This window comes from Sabethes cyaneus, chromosome 3 (assembly GCF_943734655.1).
Source record: "Sabethes cyaneus chromosome 3, idSabCyanKW18_F2, whole genome shotgun sequence".
NCBI classification, from domain to species: domain Eukaryota; kingdom Metazoa; phylum Arthropoda; class Insecta; order Diptera; family Culicidae; genus Sabethes; species Sabethes cyaneus.
In genome coordinates this window covers 124,053,138-124,072,123 of record NC_071355.1, presented here as the reverse complement: position 1 = coordinate 124,072,123, position 18,986 = coordinate 124,053,138, and the positions used below count along the sequence as shown (strand labels likewise).

The following is an 18,986-nucleotide window of genomic DNA, read 5'->3' as shown; positions in this document are numbered from 1 at the left end:
CTGTCTTGTTCGTAATGGGACATCTTCCAGCAAGATTGGGAGCTCGTTCCGTAGAAACTCGAGATAAACAGCAGAAGTAAGCGTACCTTCGAAAATGTATGGGCCGATAAGCCGATTACCAACAATACCGGCCAGTGACGTAGCCAGGATTTTCGTTCGGGGGGGGCGAGCCATTTTTTTATTAGAGAAGTTTTCGCCTCTCGAGGGAGGTCAAGTTATTATGCAGAAAACCATTTGTTTAAGCAATATATTTAATGCTTATGTTACAGAATTTTCTTTCGAATAATTAATTAATTTATTTAGTTAAGTATTTGTAATGTCGCGTTACTTCACGATATAAATCACAAGTCATTACGGTTTCGAGCTACGGTTTATTTATTCATATCAACGGTATAACAAAATGTTGTCGCTTGCATCTTCTGTATGTGACTGATCTGGCAAACTGGGATTGCTGTCGATGACAGCTATAAAACACTGAAAGAAATAACATATCTCACACCCTCACACTAAGACAATTCATTGATGATCAAATCAATTGTTTCAATAGTAAGCACCTGGAAAAACAAAATGAACTTTTTTACTTTTTATAAATTCTTCCTTCTACATCTCTTAGTCTCCAAAAACCTCGAGCAAACCCACTAACTTCTAACCCTTCATCACTATCTGCTGATTTGTTCCAGGAAGAAGGTTGATGGATTGGATCACCAGGCGTCTCCACGGCTTCACTAATATCCTAGCTCAAACGGCTCATATCGCGTGTCAGGTTCTCTACACTAACAAACGATTCGTTTTCAGTTTCATTTGTACTAGATGCTAGACTATTGTTTAAATCATCGTTAATTGTTGCAACGTTACTAAATGTTCTCTTAACGGGGGCTAAATCGCAGACACTTCGGTTTGCCTGTGGAATGACCGTTGTAGAATCCTCATCCATAAGCTGATAGCTACGCGAGTCTCTCCTCATTTGGTTAAGATGACGCTTGATGAACCGACCGGTTTCTAATAATTGTACCCGATAGTTACGCTTTCCCGAAACAGCTCGAACAATAGCTGGGACCCACGCAGCCTTATTTGGATTGCTATAGTCTCGAACCACGACTCTATCTCCTTCCTGAAACAGTACTTTCCTCGTACCACCATAGTGCATCCTCTGCAGCTCTTGTTTTTTCAAAATATTGCTCACTGCTGTACGTAGCTCCGCAGGTGCTTGTTTCATCTCATTACACTTCGGTTTCATTAGTTCTAAGGAACTTTTAATATCTCTTCCAAGCATTAGGTGCGCTGGTGACATGCCGGTCGAACAGTGCGTAGCTTTCCTGTACCCCATTACAAAATTTGAAACGATACTGCAAACACTTTTGTTTTGTTCACGTAAGTTTTTCAGCAGGGATGATTTGAAGGTTTTAACTATGTTCTCTGCAGCACCATTTGTAGCGGGATGACCCGGACTTGTCAAACTGTGGCGGATACCATTGGCTGATAAAAACTTTTGTACTTCCGCCGCTACAAATTGCGTTCCATTATCGCTTACTAACTCATCAAAAATTCCAAACCAAGCAATACATTCAGACAGTTTATCCAAAACAAATTGTGAGTTGCAGGTTTTTGTGGGAAAAACCTCCACCCATTTCGATAAGGCGTCAATAATAAGCAAATAGTACCATCCTTTTACCGGTCCTGCAAAATCCACGTGAATTCTACTCCAAATTTTGCTCGGTGGTTTCCAAGGAATGAGCTCAGCTTTAGGGGGCGAAGCGCTATACAGTAGACAACTTGAACAATTTTTAACAGTCTTCAATCTCTTTATCGATACCAGGCCACCAAAAGTTACTTCTAGCAATACTCTTACTTTTTACAATACCCAGGTGTGACTGGTGGAGTTTCGTCAACAGCGTTCCGTAGCGTCGTGGGAACTACAACTCTGGGTCCACGCATAATGACGTTACCTTCTACTGACAGCTCATTGATATATCTTAAAAACGGATGGTTTGGTGGAATTTGGTCTTCCTTTTTAGTCAAAAATATGAGTAGTTTTCCAAGGTCTGCATCCTTTTCAGTTTCAACCACTAATTTATCCTTCGAAATTAATCCACATTCGTCCGCATTGATAAAATTAAGATACGAGTCTTCCTCTTTCCAAATTTTCCAGGACTCCACCGGGAACCGAGAAGCAAAGTCTGCAACGTTTGCCTGTGATTTAACATAGCCTATGTCATAATTAAACCCAGATAGGAAATGCGCCCATCTTTGCATTTGACTTGCCGCAATTGTTGGAATTCCTTTTTTTGGATGAAAAAGAGACAATAGCGGTTTATGATCCGTTCGTATTGTAAATTTGTTACCTGCCAGATACAAAAAGAACTTGTCTACTCCATATATAATCGCCAACGCTTCCCGGTCAATGACACTATAATCAGCTTCTGATGGGTGAAGTACCCTAGATGCGAATGCCACTGGTCGTTCAACACCGTGTTCCTTTTGACTTAGCACAGCCGACACACCGACATTTGAAGCGTCGCACGTGAGACATAATGCAGCAGACGGATTGAAATGAGCCAACGTAACATCTTTGCAAATTTCCTGTTTGATTTTCTGAAACGCCTTGCTACACTCTTCCGTCCATTCTAATCTGACGTTTTTCCGTAATAGTTTATACAAAGGATTCATGATGTCTGCTAGTCCAGCAATGAATTTGGCATAATAATTGACCAGTCCCGCAAATGCTCTCACCTCGGTTAACGATTTTGGTTCCGGAACATCTCTGATGGCTCTTATACGATCATCTGTCTTTTTAAGACCGTTCTTTGTAATGATATAACCCATGAAAGTCACACTGGTCTTGAAAAATTCACATTTAGATTTGTTTAATTTTAGACCTGCTTTTTCAAGAGCAAAAAAAACCTTCTCTAAACGTTGATGAAGAGCATATCATTTGAGCCGGCAACGATTATGTCTTCTAAGAAATTAGATACACCCTTCATACCGCAAAACAGTTTTTCGAGCTCCCTTTGAACAATTCCTGAGGCAGGCTTCACTCCAAAAGGCAAACGGTTCATTTGGTAAACAGCTTGGCTAGTGGAAATTGAGAGTCACTTTATAGTCACCGCAAAGCCTTATACCTCCATCTGATTTTACCACCGGAACCAACGGTGTGCCCAATGACTGCTATCAACTCTAGTAATAATTCCGCTTTTTTCCATTTGATTTAATTCCGACGCAACCTGCTGCTGAAATTTATACGGTACTTGCCGGGGTTTCTTAAAAGTCGGTACAGCCCCATCCATCAATTCTAAGCTTACTGTCCTGTATTCGTAGCGACCCAGGGACTTAGCAAACAAGCACTCGTGTCTCGATAATAATTTTGCTAACTCCGGTTCAAAACTGGCAACAATGTTATTCAGGGTAGCCAAGCGAACCCAAAAGCATTCATGAAATTTTTACCTAACAACGGTGGCCCTTCTTCCTCTACCACCGTGAACAATATTCTTCTCACTTTACCATTATATTCGATTATCGGTAGTATCGTACCCACAACTTTCATCTTATGCCCTGAGTATAACTGGAGTTGTAGATTAGATGTTTCGAGTCGCCATCCACTGAACTTTGCTTTGTAATAGTTTACCGAAATAACAGATACATCCGCACCGGAATCCAATTCCATCAACATTTCTTCCCCTAGCACTTTGATTTCCATTTTTAACCAATCCGACTTATACTGGGACACTGACAACTTGTGCAAACTGATCGTTTCACACTTACTTATATAGTTTTGCTGCAATTGAACCTGCTCCTCTGCCGTGTTTTCTCTGCTCTTCGTATAATCGCTGTCGTCCGACTCCGTACCAACGAAGAAATTTTTCTGCACCTCGCAAACTGATTGCAAATGACCCTTCCGGTTACACTTTTTGCATGTGTATTCTCGGAAGCGGCAATTTTTCCGATAATGACCTGACCGACCGCACACAAAAAACTTCACGGTTGCCTTATTCATCAACTGTTCCGGTCGTCGATTTTCCTTCCGCATGCCACTAGATGCCCCTTTTCTGTTAACAAAGTTTAGCGGTGCTTCCATTTTGTCAGCTTCATACTTCAACGCCAACTCTTGTGCCTTTTCCAGAGTAATCGCTTCGTTCTCTTCACAGATTCTATCAAACGCTTTGCCTTCTAGTCCATCGATGAATTTGTTGACGAGACTGTGTTGTAAATTCTGCTCAAACTTACAGTTTGCAGCCAGATTTTTAACCCGAACCATCCAGTCATTAACACTTTCATGGCCGTGCTCATGCCTCTGCGCTGTGAAAATACTCTCCTCTCCGTATGTACAACGACCGGCGGGGTGAAATGAGTAGAAAGCAACTTGCATAATTCGGTATACGATTTCTCTTTTGGTTGATTCGGTGTACACAAATCCCTCAGCAGCTTATATGTCTTAGAGCTCAAATGGTTAATCAAAACCGCCCGCTTCCTGTTCTCTTCCACGTCATTAGACTCAAAAAACTGCTCCAACTGCTCTCTGTACAGCTCCCATTCTTCGCTCTCCGAATCAAAACTGCGAAAGCTAGCGGCGCGTTCCGCCATTTTGCTGCTAAGTATTCCGAAAATATCGCGTCGAAAAATAACCAGTTTCTGTCCTGTCCAGCTGGATTTTTCTTCATCAAAACGCGTGCTGGTTTCCCGACTCGTCGCCAATGTAATGTCGCGTTACTTCACGATATAAATCACATGCTTATGCTTGTACTGCTTCCACCTATCGACCACCTCGCACTTGTTTGTGATTAGATCCCCTCCCTCGTCCCTACACATGTCAGGTTTTGGTGTGTAGCCCTTATGAGTTAGGTTCACCTTCTCGTAAAACTTGTGCGTGTCATTAGCCTGGAATAGTTATTCCAGCTCCTCACGATCTCTGTCCGCATTCTGGCGCTTTTTGCTCCTCACGATCATGGTCAACTCATTTCGCGCTCGTTGATCTTTGGCCGAATTCTCTCTCGTGGATATGCTTAAACAGTTTTTCCAAGCTCTGTTTTTCCTGTCTATTGTACTATACGTACCCAACATACACAACTCACATCAAACAAAACATTGCATTGCATTCCATTCAAAACAAAAACAGTTCAATCAATAGTCAACGTAAACGTAAACGTTCAATAATCAACAAGCATAATGCAACACATCTGCCGGTACGCAAGTGCTTAGTCAAGATAAACAACCAGTAACTACCAGCTACCAGTAGTACGTACCATAGCGGAATCGTCAGTTAATTATATTTACATAGAACCAAGTTTCCAAGTCCCAACTGTCTGTCTCATTCTAACGTTAAGAACTAACCAAAAGAATCGATTACCAAAAGTATACTAACGATTATTTCCGATTATTCACTGGTTATAAAACCAGCCTTGACCACAATAAAAGAGCTTTTTTCGACCACAGACTTTGATGTGTGTTCAACTCGACCCCGAACGGGCTATCGCTTACTGAACTAAAAGAAAAGTCCATTAAAATGCAACACTTAGGATCTGAGGATCCGACGGACCACTGCAAGGCTTAGGCTCTTTAGAGCTGTCCGCAAGTAACCTCCGCGTGTTAAAACTCCACCTCGCATAAGTGTCCGTCGCGAATAAAACACGAATAAGTGATTACATTACAACAACGAACAAGTCACACAGTGTAACGTGAACATGCACTCATCGAATATTTATATCCTACTAGCTGACCCGACAAACTTCGTATTGCCACAAATTAACCTGTGTTGTACATAAATCATGAATCTCGGATGATCTTTGTCACTTCTCGAGTTTTGCAAGCCCCCCAGTGGGCGGCGCTTCCGACGGCGGGTCACCGGCAACACTCGCGACCGGCTCGTCCTGAATGATCTAGTGTTACTATAGATAGTTTTTGTGGTCTTGTTATTGATTAATGTTTTATGGAAGAGTCTCGAATTTCTCGAGTTAGATTAGTTTTTGAGTTTCGCAAAAATTTCTGTTTTATTTATATGAGAGTCCATATCACCCTACCACAGGGGTGAGAGGTCTCTAACTATCATAAAATAAATTCAAGACTCAAAAATCTCCTACATGCTAAATTTGGTTCCATTTGCTTGATTAGTACTCAAATTATAAGGAAATTTGTATTTCATTTGTATGGGAGCCCACCCTCTTAAAAGGGAAAGGGGTCGTAATACACCACAGAAAAAAAATTCTGCCATCTAAAACTCTCACATGCCAAATTTGGTTCCATTTGCTTGATTAGTTCTAAAGTTATGAGCAAATTTGTATTTCGTTTGAATGGGAGCCCCCCCCCCTCCTAAAAAGGTAAGAAGTCCTAATTCATCATGGGAAAAATGGTTGCCTCCAAAAACACCCACATGCCAAATATGGTTCCATTTGCTTGATTAGTTCTCGAATTATGAGGAAATTTGTATTTCATTTGTGTAGAAGCCCCCCCTCTTGAAGTGTGGAAGGATCCTAATTCACCGTAGAAAATATTTTTGCCTCCAAAAACCTCCACATGCCGAATTTGGTTCTATTTGCTTGATTAGTTCTCGAGTTATGGGGAAATTTGTATTTCATTTGTATTGGAGCCCCCCCTCCTAATGTGGGAAGAGGTCCTAATTCATCACAGAAAAAATTCTTGCCTCCAAAAACACCTACACGCCAAATTTGGTTCAATTTGCTGGATTAGTTCTCGAGTTATGAGGAAATTTGTATTTCGTTTGTATAGGACCCCCCCTCCTAAAGTGGGGAGGGGTCCCAATTCATCATTGAAAAAAAAATTGTCTCCAAAAACACACACATGCCAAATTTGGTTCAATTCGCTTGATTAGTTCTCGAGTTATGAGGAAATTTGTATGGAAGTCCCCCCTCTTAAAGAGGAGAGGAGTTATAATTCCTCTTATAAAGAGGGGAGGGGTCTCAATTCACCATAGAATAAATTCTTGTCACCAAAAAAAACACCCACATGCCAAATGTTGTTCTATTTGCTTGATTAGTTCTCGAGTTAGGAGGAAATTTGTATTTCATTTGTACAGGAGCCCCCCCTCTTAGAGTGGGGAGGGGTCCTAATTCACCGTAGAAAATTTTCTTGCCCTCGAAAACCTTCACATGCCAAAGTTGGTTCCATTTGCTTGATTAGTTCTCGAGTTATGAGGAAATTTGTATTTCATTTGTATAGGAGCCCCCCCCTCCTAAAGTGGGGAGAGGTTCTTATTCATCATAGAAAACATTCTTGCCTCCAAAAACACCTACATGCCAAATTTGGTTCAATTTGCTGGATTAGTTCTCGAGTTATGAGGAAATTTGTATTTCGTTTGTATAGGACCCCCCCTCCTAAAGTGGGGAGGGGTCCCAATTCATCATTGAAAAAAAAATTGTCTCCAAAAACACACACATGCCAAATTTGGTTCCATTTGCTTGATTAGTTCTCGAGTTATGAGGAAATTTGTATGGAAGTCCCCCCTCTTAAAGGGGAGAGGAGTTATAATTCCTCTTATAAAGAGGGGAGGGGTCTCAATTCACCATAGAATAAATTCTTGTCACCAAAAAAAACACCCACATGCCAAATGTTGTTTTATTTGCTTGATTAGTTCTCGAGTTAGGAGGAAATTTGTATTTCATTTGTACAGGAGCCCCCCCTCTTAGAGTGGGGAGGGGTCCTAATTCACCGTAGAAAATTTTCTTGCCCTCGAAAACCTTCACATGCCAAAGTTGGTTCCATTTGCTTGATTAGTTCTCGAGTTATGAGGAAATTTGTATTTCATTTGTATAGGAGCCCCCCCTCCTAAAGTGGGGAGAGGTTCTTATTCATCATAGAAAACATTCTTGCCTCCAAAAACACCTACATGCAAAATTTGGTTCCATTTGCTGGATTAGCTCTCGAGTTATAAGGAAATTTGAATTTCGTTTGTATAGGAGCCCCTCCCCTCTTAAAGTGGGGAGGGGTCCCAATTCATCATAGAAAAAAATTTTGTCTTCAAAAACACGCACATGCCAAATTTGGTTCCATTTGCTTGATTAGTTCTCGAGTTATGAGGAAATTGGTATTTCATTTGTACAGGAGCCCCCCCTCTTAAAGTGAGGAGGGGTCCTAATTCAACATAGAAAATTTTCTTGCCCTCGAAAACCTTCACATGCCAAATTTGGTTCCATTTGCTTGATTAGTTCTCGAGTTATGAGGAAATTTGTATGGAAACCCCCCCTCTTAAAGGGGAGAGGAGTTATAATTCCCCTTATAAAGAGGGGAGGGGTCTCAAATTACCCTAGAATAAATTCTTGTCACCGAAAACACCCACATGCCAAATTTGGTTCTATTTGCTTGATTAGTTCTCGAGTTATGCAGAAATTTGTGTTTCATTTGTATGGGAGCCCCCCCTCTTAGTGGGGGGAGGGGTCTCTAACCATCACTAAAACCTTTCCTGGCCCCAAAAACCTCTACATGCAAATTTTCACGCCGATTGGTTCAGTAGTTTTTGATTCTATAAGGAACACAGGACAGACAGACAGAAATCCATTTTTATAGGTATAGATAGGATGATTTAATTGATTACCTGGTTACATTTAATTACATTTACCTGGTGTGCGTAAACGTAAATAGTTGAAACCTAAATATTTGACTATCCCTTGCTGGCATTCCCCGTCAAACAAATCATTTCGTGAACTCGAGGTTTCCACTCCAGCACCGCGGTTGCGGCCTCGTTGACGATCGAGCGTATCCTACTCCATCCGGGGTCGAAGCATCTAGCTCCACAGAAGAAGGCAGAGCTTCATCCAGTACGCGCGCGTGGTTTTCGGCAGTCTGCGGGTTTTCTAGTTGCCGAGTGTTTAGCCGAGGAGGACAACTTTGTCGCGAGGTATAAACCGTCGCTAGTTTTGAGTGCACATTTACTGCTACTACGTACCCGAGCAGGCTTTTAGAGCAAATTGAAAACAAAATTTGATATCTGGATGTAACGGATTTTGAATACTCGGTGTGATTAATTTTGGTCAACTTAGTGGTTAAAATATCAAAATTAATTGCAAAAATTCCACGCCGTGAAATTAAATTGAATACTACTTTTGCTATCAAAAATATCAAACGGAATACTAATCTTGCTGTCACACAATATTAATAGGAAAGCAGAATTAGTTATCATTTTACTATCATATCATCATCATTTTGCTATCATCATGTAATTTGAACCAACCATTTTACTAGAAAAAAATTTAAGTGAAAATAGATTAATTCAAATATTGGAGGTTTATTTACATCATATTTGGAATCTGCCAACACATTTTTACCTTTGTTATACAATATAACAAAGGTTTAGGAATTGGTCGAAAAACACGAAGTCGATCTGAGGCCCGGAGGGCCGTGTCACATATACCAATCGATCAGGTTAGACGAATGAGCAATGTCTGTGTGTGTATGTGTGTGTGTGTGTGTGTGTGTGTGTGTGTGTGTGTGTGTGTGTGTGTGTGTGTGTGTGTATGTGTGTATGTGTGTATGTGTGTGCGCTTTAATTTTCAATCGCCTATTTCTCGGAGATGGCTGAACCGATTCGTCTGCTATAACTTTTATTTGAAAGGTATTTTTACCTAGTATATCACTATTAAATGGTTTCGTGGTCTGACTTTTAGTTTAAAAGTTATAAGCAAAAATGTGAAAATTACGTGACACGATTTTCTCCGGAACCACATAACCGATTTCATCGATCTTAACCTAATTTCAATTATTTTAATATCAAACGAGAGGTTTTTACACTACGAATATATATGCAAAATTTCATAAGAATTGGTTTTACCAGTCAAAAGATATTAACCCTCGAACACTCGCGCCAACTTTTATAACACAGTTACTCGCGCGCACAATAGCCCAAAACCAAAGAAAACGTGCGCACTAGAGTTTTGACTAGGAAAACTTGGTTTTAAGTTTATCGAACCTTTGGAAGAGTTTCTTGAAATTGAAAGCTCTATCGTCTGGTAGAATTTGAATTTTGATTATTCCCCTAAAAGTGAAATAAAAAAATTATTATTAATGTGTTCTGCAAAGTTTTAGAGCATATTATTACAAGAAATTTTGCTGAAGACAGTAACCTTCTATCTCTTCAACGAAGAGATCTTATTTATTGTATATGAATTTGAAAAATCAGTTTTTCTATTTTAGCTCTTTTTGTAATTGTTGTATGACTTTTTCAAGTATTACAAAGTTGTATAAATAATAAAAATACACAACTTTGCTGAACATAGTATACCTCTATGTTTCCTTGTTTACGAACTGTAGAACTTTGATTATAAAAAAATACCCTGATTTTGACCCCGAATTACTCGACTACCAACAGACGGATACATTTTAAACATTTTACATTTGCTGGCAGTTTTGCTGCACACAGACACCAACGAAAGAAAATTTTAGTTGGGGCCAATTGCGGTACACCTCACATGCTACTTGCTTCGTTTCTGTGATGTCGGTTTATGCTAATCTATTTTCCCAACAATTTAAAGTAATAATGCATTGAATAATTCTGACATTTTGCTCATAACAAGTTTATTGAAGAATATACGTAATATACGATTTGTAACTATATAACAATATGATTTGAGATTGCTTGATTCTTTTCGGTGAAATGATAACTATGTTTGTTTTATGCGTTACGCGTTTCAGCCTACTGCATTCTTTCGGCCATCTTCGGACGCCTGCGGAAGTGTAGAATTTTATTTACTTTAATTTTAATGTTTCACAATTACGCAATGATTTTACAAAAATTAGCGAGCTTCTTATCAATATAAAGTGAACAGTTATAAAACAATTTACAATACACACAAATCTAAATTAACACGAATCTTGCACTTACAAAACAGGCACGTCTAGTTACATTAAGCGTTCAATGTCTATTCCGTGGTATCATCGGTTCTCTGTTGTGTTGATCCTCCGTGGGTTGGGTTGTTTTTCGTTTGTATGCGACGGAGTTTTGGTATTAACCCGTCGTATGCTGTGTTGAAATTTCCACACTCACGCTGCAGGTTAATACCAAAACTCCGTCGCATACAAACGAAAAACAACCCAACCCACGGAGGATCAACACAACAGAGAACCGATGATACCACGGAATAGACATTGAACGCTTAATGTAACTAGACGTGCCTGTTTTGTAAGTGCAAGATTCGTGTTAATTTAGATTTGTGTGTATTGTAAATTGTTTTATAACTGTTCACTTTATATTGATAAGAAGCTCGCTAATTTTTGTAAAATCATTGCGTAATTGTGAAACATTAAAATTAAAGTAAATAAAATTCTACACTTCCGCAGACGTCCGAAGATGGCCGAAAGAATGCAGTAGGCTGAAACGCGTAACGCATAAAACAAACATAGTTATCATTTCACCGAAAAGAATCAAGCAATCTCAAATCATAATATTGCGGTGATTTAACGTTCTAACTATATAACAATATGGCATTCAAAAACCTACATATGGTGTACAAAATACAACGTGAGTAACCGAAAGTTCATAAAAATTGATGAAATTGATTCAAGAGAACTTTATTGTTGTGAATCAAATAGAATGGCGTTACAGGAAATTATGCATAGTTCAAAAACCTTTTAACTAGACCTTTACTACGCAATGTATATGTTAAAGAATAATATTTCATCTTACAACTTACTTTTACTTGCACTTACCCTCATTAGTAACAACTTTCTCAGCAATTTCATGAGAAAAGAAACTATCAAAATTTATAAGTGCTTCTATTTGTTTCGAATTTTGTAAACGTATTCAATTTCCAAAAATTTCATGTAAACCAAACGTGTCGATTTCTATCTCAAATTGCAAGTAAGACGGTATAACAAAGGTTCCTTTCACCACTAGGTGGATTAAATCAGGTTTCTTTCAATAAAAATGAAAGCGAAATGATAGCAAAGTCTGATACATCATAAGTGCCATTTTGAGTTGGTAACATGTTTTCTAGTTGATATCAACAGCAGAATATGTAACAATTTTGATATACCTTTGTTGTCAATCCTTGCTCGGGAGTGGTCCGAGTCAATATCCGCACTCCTTAGGGAGCGTACGTTGATGATGTTCGAGAAAAATCGGCCCTCGATGAGAATATGGTTCATTTGGTTCGAGGTTCGTTGGTCAGGTGATCTCCAGATAGCCTTGTAAATATCTTTGTGGGGAAAGAAGGTGCTTTTGATCACCAACCCTCGGGAAACCTCAAAGTTGGTGTATCGCTGGCCGTTATCGTTCGTGTCGGTGTGCAGGCTATGGGGCCCGATCACCGGTCTATACATTGCTTCCCTGCCGATTTGGGCGTTCATATTCCGGATGACGATCTTGATGTCCCGTGATGAGCAGCAGTCGTACGTTGCCTTCAGCTGCGCATAGAATCCTTCCTTCTCGTCGTCGGTTCTACCTTCATGTGAACAATTCACGTTTATGATGGTGTAGTTGAAGAAACGGCCTTTTATCCTCAACACGCACATCCTCTCGTTGAGGATGTCCAGTCCATTACGCGATCCAGCATTTTGCCCAACACTACGAAGCCCGTTACCAACTCGTTGGTCACTCCACCACTCTGGAAAAATTGGGCTTTGCCGCCGCGGTCCTCCACACCTTCTCGCTGTTAAATACCTTCCAGGAACTTGATGGCGGACGGACGTCTTCAGGATTGAATACACGACTGTACAATATAAACTTTATTGCTTGATGTCCAAACAAGGAAAGAGACTTACTCTAGGTGTACAATTGTATTTATACTATATCTACCGGAAGTTGACTAACAATAGAGTCCACAGAAAACTATTGATTTTCAAGTTACCTCAAGATAGCCATAATATCTAGATCAGTAAACGAGGGATCTTAACTAATGATTTAACACTTCCCTCCTTAATGAAATTCCCATCAAATTTTAGAAAAAAAAATCTTTCAGGAGGCTTTCTTATTCGCCTACTCTTACGTAGTTTTGTTGGCTGTCCTGGAGATTTAATCAAAGGTGGAGACTCTACGTCTCGTGCTCTCTTCTTCGCTCTAGGCTTCTTAGGACTTTTTGTTTTAGTTATATCAATTTTTGGATAAATATAAGTATCTTTTTCTTCATATCTCTTTTTCAGCTTATTTCTACTCGCTAATTTTATGCTTCCGTCGATATCAATATAATAGGTACTACTACTATTTACACCTACAATTTTTGCTTTCATCCATGAACGCATGGTTTTATGTTCACACTTGTACCACACTAAATCTCCTACTACGAATCGTTCTTGTTTTGCTAAATTTTCATTGGTAGCTTTTTCGTCTAATTGAAAAGTCACTTTTTTCTTTTTCTCTAAATTTGGTTTTAAAAAAGTGTCCAAATTCGTTTTCGGGGTAAACTTAAATACCTTGCTCGCAGGTGTACAACCAATCGCCTGACAGTAAATATTGCGGTAACTGAAAAGAAATATTTCCAATATTTTCTTTAGACTCAAGTTATTATATTTGGGATCTACCAAAGCTTCTTAATTCCTTGCTTAGCTGTTTGAACGGCTCTCTCGGCGAGTCCATTACTCTGTGGAAAATATGCAGGACTTTTCTTTACTTGAATTCTCAACGAGTTGGCAAAATTAACAAAAGCACTACTATTGAATGGAGGACCGTTGTCCGAAACAATCATACCGCATTTCCCAAATACTTTAAAAAAAGTTTTCAATGCCTCAATTAGCCCATCCGCATCAGTACGGTTCATCAAAGTGACATCCATCCATTTCGAATATGCATCAATTAATATGAGAAACGTTTTTCCAGCCAAATGGAAAAAATCCACGTGAACTCTTTCGAATGGATGGTTCGCATCAGGCCATTTAGAATATTCCTTCCGATTAGCTTTTCCCAGACTATTACACACCTCGCATCGTCGCACAAATTCATCAATGTCTTTGTCCATACCCTGCCAAAATACGTATTTTCTAGCTGCTTGTTTCATCCGAATCAATATGCCTTCGACAGAGTACAGGGACAATTACTTTTTCCGAATAAAGCACACAGTTGTCATACAACGACAAACAACTCTGATTAGTGTAGAAAAATTTCAAACTGGCATCAACCTGACTGTCATTCCAACCGTCTCTTACGCATTCGAACAATTTCTTGAAGATTGGTTCCTTTTGTGTTTCCCGACCTACAATTTCTAGATGTATTATTGGTAATTCATCGATAACACATTGCAGATCAGACACTTCCGAGTCAATTCCCGTTTCTTCTTCCAGCGGCAACCTGCTAAATGCGTCTGCGTTAGGAATTTTCGAACCCGGTCGGTAGACAATCTCAAAGTCAAAAATTGACAACATATATGCATACTTCTGCAGCCTAGCTGCTGCTAACGGTGGCATGCCTTTTTTAGGATTCAGTATGCTAGCCAAAGGTTTGTTGTCTGTGACCACTTTAAACTTTTTCCATAAACATACTTAAAAAATTTGGTTAACCCAAACACAACCGCTAAAGCTTCCCTATGAAGATTAGGGTAGTTCTTTTCGGCTGAGGAAAATGTGCTAGAAACATAGAAAACTGGTTTTTCTACGCCCTCAATCTCATGGCACAATACTGCTCCAACCCCGTTGGAACTCGAATCACAGATTATCACTATCGGCATTTGTGGATTGTACAGCTCTAATAATTTGTAACTCTGCAATAACTTTTTGCATTCCTTGAAAACCCTCTCACATTCTGCACACCATTTAAATTCGATATTCTTTTTCAGTAGGGCATATAACGGAGTTAACTTCCCAGAGAGGTTTGGAATGAATTTGGAATAATAATTAACCATTCCCAAGAAAGCTTTCAACTGTGAAACGTCCTTCGGACGTGGAGCCTCGGCTATTGCCTTAACTTTTTCTTCTGATGGACTAAGACCTTCCACAGAGATCTGATGACCTAAGTACCCGATTTTTTGTACTAAGAACTCACACTTCTCTAGATTCACTTTAACCATGTGTTCCTGTAATCTACGAAACACGTCATGGACTTTCGCAACCAAACATTCTATTGAATCACTGCCTATCAGGATATCATCCAAATAGCATTGTACACCCCCAATGCCTTGCAAAATATTATCCATCGCCCTTTGGAAAGTTGATGCTGCACTAGCTATACTGAAAGGCAATCTTGTAAACGCATATAACCCCTTATGCGTATTTATCACCAAATACTTTTGCGAGTCCTTTGATACCGGTATCTGCATATATGCACCTTGCGAATCAATTTTTGTAAAATAACGACATCCACGTAGACCGGCAAACACATCATTAATGTTGGGTAACGGGTAATGTTCATTACAGATAATACGATTAACAGTCACCTTGCAGTCCATACATATTCTTACTCCCCCGTTCGATTTTGTAACCACCACAATCGGAGAAGCCCAATCACTATGCTTGACAGGGACTATTATGTTTTCCCTCACTAATCTGTCCAGTTCTGATGAAACTTTTTCCCTTAGCGAAAACGATACGTCATAAGGTCGAAAGAAAATTGGTTGAGCATCCTCTTTCACATTAATACAAGCTTCAACCCCCATCATTGGCTCTTCTAGACTTTTAGAAAACACTTCTCTGTACTTTTCACTTAGATCTGCAATCAACCTAGAAGCCGCGATTTTCAAACTATTATCACTTTGTGTACTATCCACGACAGGGGGGGGGGGCTCCGTAGCCGCAAGGTTACCGAGTCTGCTTTGACAAGCGAGTGGTCGTGGGTTTGAATCTTAGTAGAATCAAGCCATTCTCGATGTCAAGTGACTTTAGCATGGGTTTATTCTCAGGCTCCTCCATTTACCCTTCCTTCGTGCTGAATTCTATATTTACCCTCTGAAGCCTCTTAACAGTGCAAATGTCCCTCCTATAGTTAAGTGTACTGGTCAGAGGTACGAATGAGTCCTCGCCAGGGACGGCTATAATATGGGATAGTGCTGGCAGCGAGGAATAAGTGGGTAAAGTAGATTAAGCTTTGAAGGAAGGGTAAACCCCAATACACGCAAGCACGCATAAAATTTAATAAGCATATCGCTCACTCAATAGCGATTATAGCAAAAAGAAATGCAGTGCAGGTCATACAGCAAACACCCGGGCGATATTACAATAGATCAACTATACTGGTCGCAGTAATGAGTCCACACATGGAAAAAAAAATCCACGCCAGTAATCATTTTCATTAGAGCACGTCTAACCAGTCTCTTCCCAGTAGGGGCGCAAATTTCCTTTCTCCCTCGATAACGTTTATTGTCAAGCAAAATGAACGATTAACTTCCGCTTGAACACGTCGTCCGTTATATTATTCAGCTCGAAAAATTTTTCTGCTCGTTCCATATAGTCGTCAAAATCCGCACTAGGCACAAAATTTTCTAGTGTGCCGATTAACTTTGAACCGCTGTGCGCAGGTTCCTTCACTTCTTCGGATTTCTGCTGCATATTCTAGCGGCACTGTACTTTCTGTCCGTATTTTTTAACCTTACTTCCGGTTAAATCACAGTGCGGCACTGTAACCACGCGGTTTCACACAACTGACGCGTTACCAGCAACTCACGGTGCTATTCTCCAATCGTCGCCAATGTTAAATACCTTCCAGGAACGAGATGGCGGACTGACGTCTTCAGGATGGAATACACACGACTGTACAATATAAACTTTATTGCTTGATGTCCAAACAAGGAAAGAGACTTACTCTAGGTTTACAATTGTATTTATACTATATCTACCGGAAGTTGACTAACAATATAGTTCACAGAAAACTATTGATTTTCAAGTTACCTCAAGATAGCCATAATATCTAGATCAGTAAACGAGGGATCTTAACTAAAGTTTGACGCTGGTTTAACAAGTCAATCGTCGTATGTTCGAATCTCGGCTAGGCGGTGCTGCAGGATAGAGTCATTAGGATTTTTGCACTAGCCCCGTAACTTTCCTGTACTCTAGCAGCCGGCTGCGAAATCTGTCGATGAAGAAGAGTTAAGTCTTAGAAAGACGTTTAAGCCCAGGTTTTTTTTTTGCAAATTACTACGCTACTTCTTCTCCACAATCTGCTGTGCATTATAACATCATGTGATCTAATGTACTGCTTCAGAACTGCAACACGCTCAAACAAAGCTTGTACCTACTAGTGGAACATCCGCTGTCATGTTTTTCGATCGGATCGCTTTTTGAATTTTGATAAATTAACCTTACTAAGTTCTACATAATTTTTATGCACTCAAGATTTACTAATACGCTCGCAACTGCTCGTTCGCAACGTCCACTAAGCCACGTAAACTCAGTAAATCGGTACTGGATTCCTGGTCATGACGGCATAGAAGGAATTGAACTTGCAGGTTAATAAAGCAAATAGTGGAATTTTTTAATTTTTCGAGTTAAAAAAATGTTGGTGTTCTATTGCAAGACTTTATTTTTATGATGATTTATGATGATGATTATTACTTTCAGATTGCAGTTTAGCAAAGTTGAATTTCAAGAGTCACATTATGCTTAGCGATTCATCTCTCATTCCAGAATACGTTTTAATGGAAAAATTTCCAGCAATTGATAAAACACTTTCCGCTTCCATCGAAATTTGACGAATGATAGCAAGCGCGTTAAATATTATGGTTAAGCATTTTTCTTCTATCCCTTCTTAAAAAGGAAAATTCACTTTTGATTGTTTCAAAAGAGGTGTTTTTATTACATTCAATCAATGCTATTAGAATGAGTACTTTGCGTTCACCCAGCCTTCTCGAGTTCTGCGATCATCGGCAGTCTGGATCAATCATACCGTCATCTTATTCGTCATTAACCATTCGCAGGTACAGGCACTTTTCAGTTATCAATCCCACAAATGTAAGGAGCATTTATTTGCATTAAGATTTCGTCAACTTGTTTGTTCTTAAAGTACCTCTCGAAGAGTAAAAAATATTTTGAAGTCTTTACTTACAGTCTTTACTTAAAGGCACAATTGATCCAGAAAACGAAAAGGTCATCGTATTTCGATTGTTTTCCCTCAAATCGTTCTTTGGCAGCTTTGAATAATTCGAAAACGATAATTGAATATCAAGTGGTTCCAACATTTGTCTCAGAATGAAATTCAGAATTAATAAATTTTCGTTAAGAACAATTTTCGCCAAATTTCCGACAAGTTCAAATTTCCAACATTTTTCCCTTTTTCCTTTCCATTTTTCCGAGTGTGGTCACCCTTTTTATTAGTTACGAGTCATGATACATACCATCAAGACGTATCAAGGGGCATAGTTAGAAAATTTTCCTAGGAAAGTCATACAAAAAAAAATCGGATGTAGCCTAACCGTGAGGATTTGGAATTATTTTCCACGTTCCTCCAAAGAAAATAGATGTTAAAACTTAGCCTCCTACCCGTCCCCTTCGAGGTATGTTGTATGTTCGAAACTCGATCTTTTCGACACGCGGTGAGGGTCGAGACGAGTTGATTGCTTATCATGTATGCTTTTTACATCACTCTTGAGGTGGGATCCGTCAAGCGAGTATCAAAACGAGAAGCTCGATTTTCAGTAGAAGTAGTCAATTCCTTAACTACGCAGATGACTTCAATATTATAGCCAAAAACTGCAACGGCGGAGTACTTCTACGCAAAGCTAAAAGTGAAGACAATAAGGATTGGGCTGGAAATAAATGCGTCAAAGACCTAATAGTATAAGCTCAAAGCAGATGAACGTGCGCTTTTCACGGACGGTAATCATTGACGAAGGCGGACCAGAAGTGGTGGATGAGTTCGTGTAGGTATTTGGGATCGCTGGTGGCCGCGGATAACAACACTAGTAAGCAGACCCAGCGCATTCAAGCAGGAAATCGAGCCTTCGCAAAATACTGCGTTCACAACACAAGCCGCCGTACGAAGCCAACAATGTACAAACCGCTCATTAGACCAGTAGTTTTTATGGATTTGGCGACGCTCACGGAGAACATACGCGCCTTTGCTCTGTTCGAGAGGAAGGTACTGCGAACGATACTTGCCGGAGTACAAGCTGAAAGCGTATGAATAACGAACA

General features: G+C 39.7%; 1 protein-coding gene across 1 annotated transcript; it reads right to left on the bottom strand.

Moving 5' to 3' along the window:
* Nucleotides 1-733: 733 nt before the first annotated feature.
* On the bottom strand, nt 734-1,291 carry LOC128740100 (uncharacterized). Its single transcript, XM_053835610.1, has one exon. It carries the CDS (start codon nt 1,289-1,291, stop codon nt 734-736), a length of 558 nt encoding a protein of 185 aa, XP_053691585.1.
* Between the last annotated feature and the right edge of the window lie 17,695 nt (nt 1,292-18,986).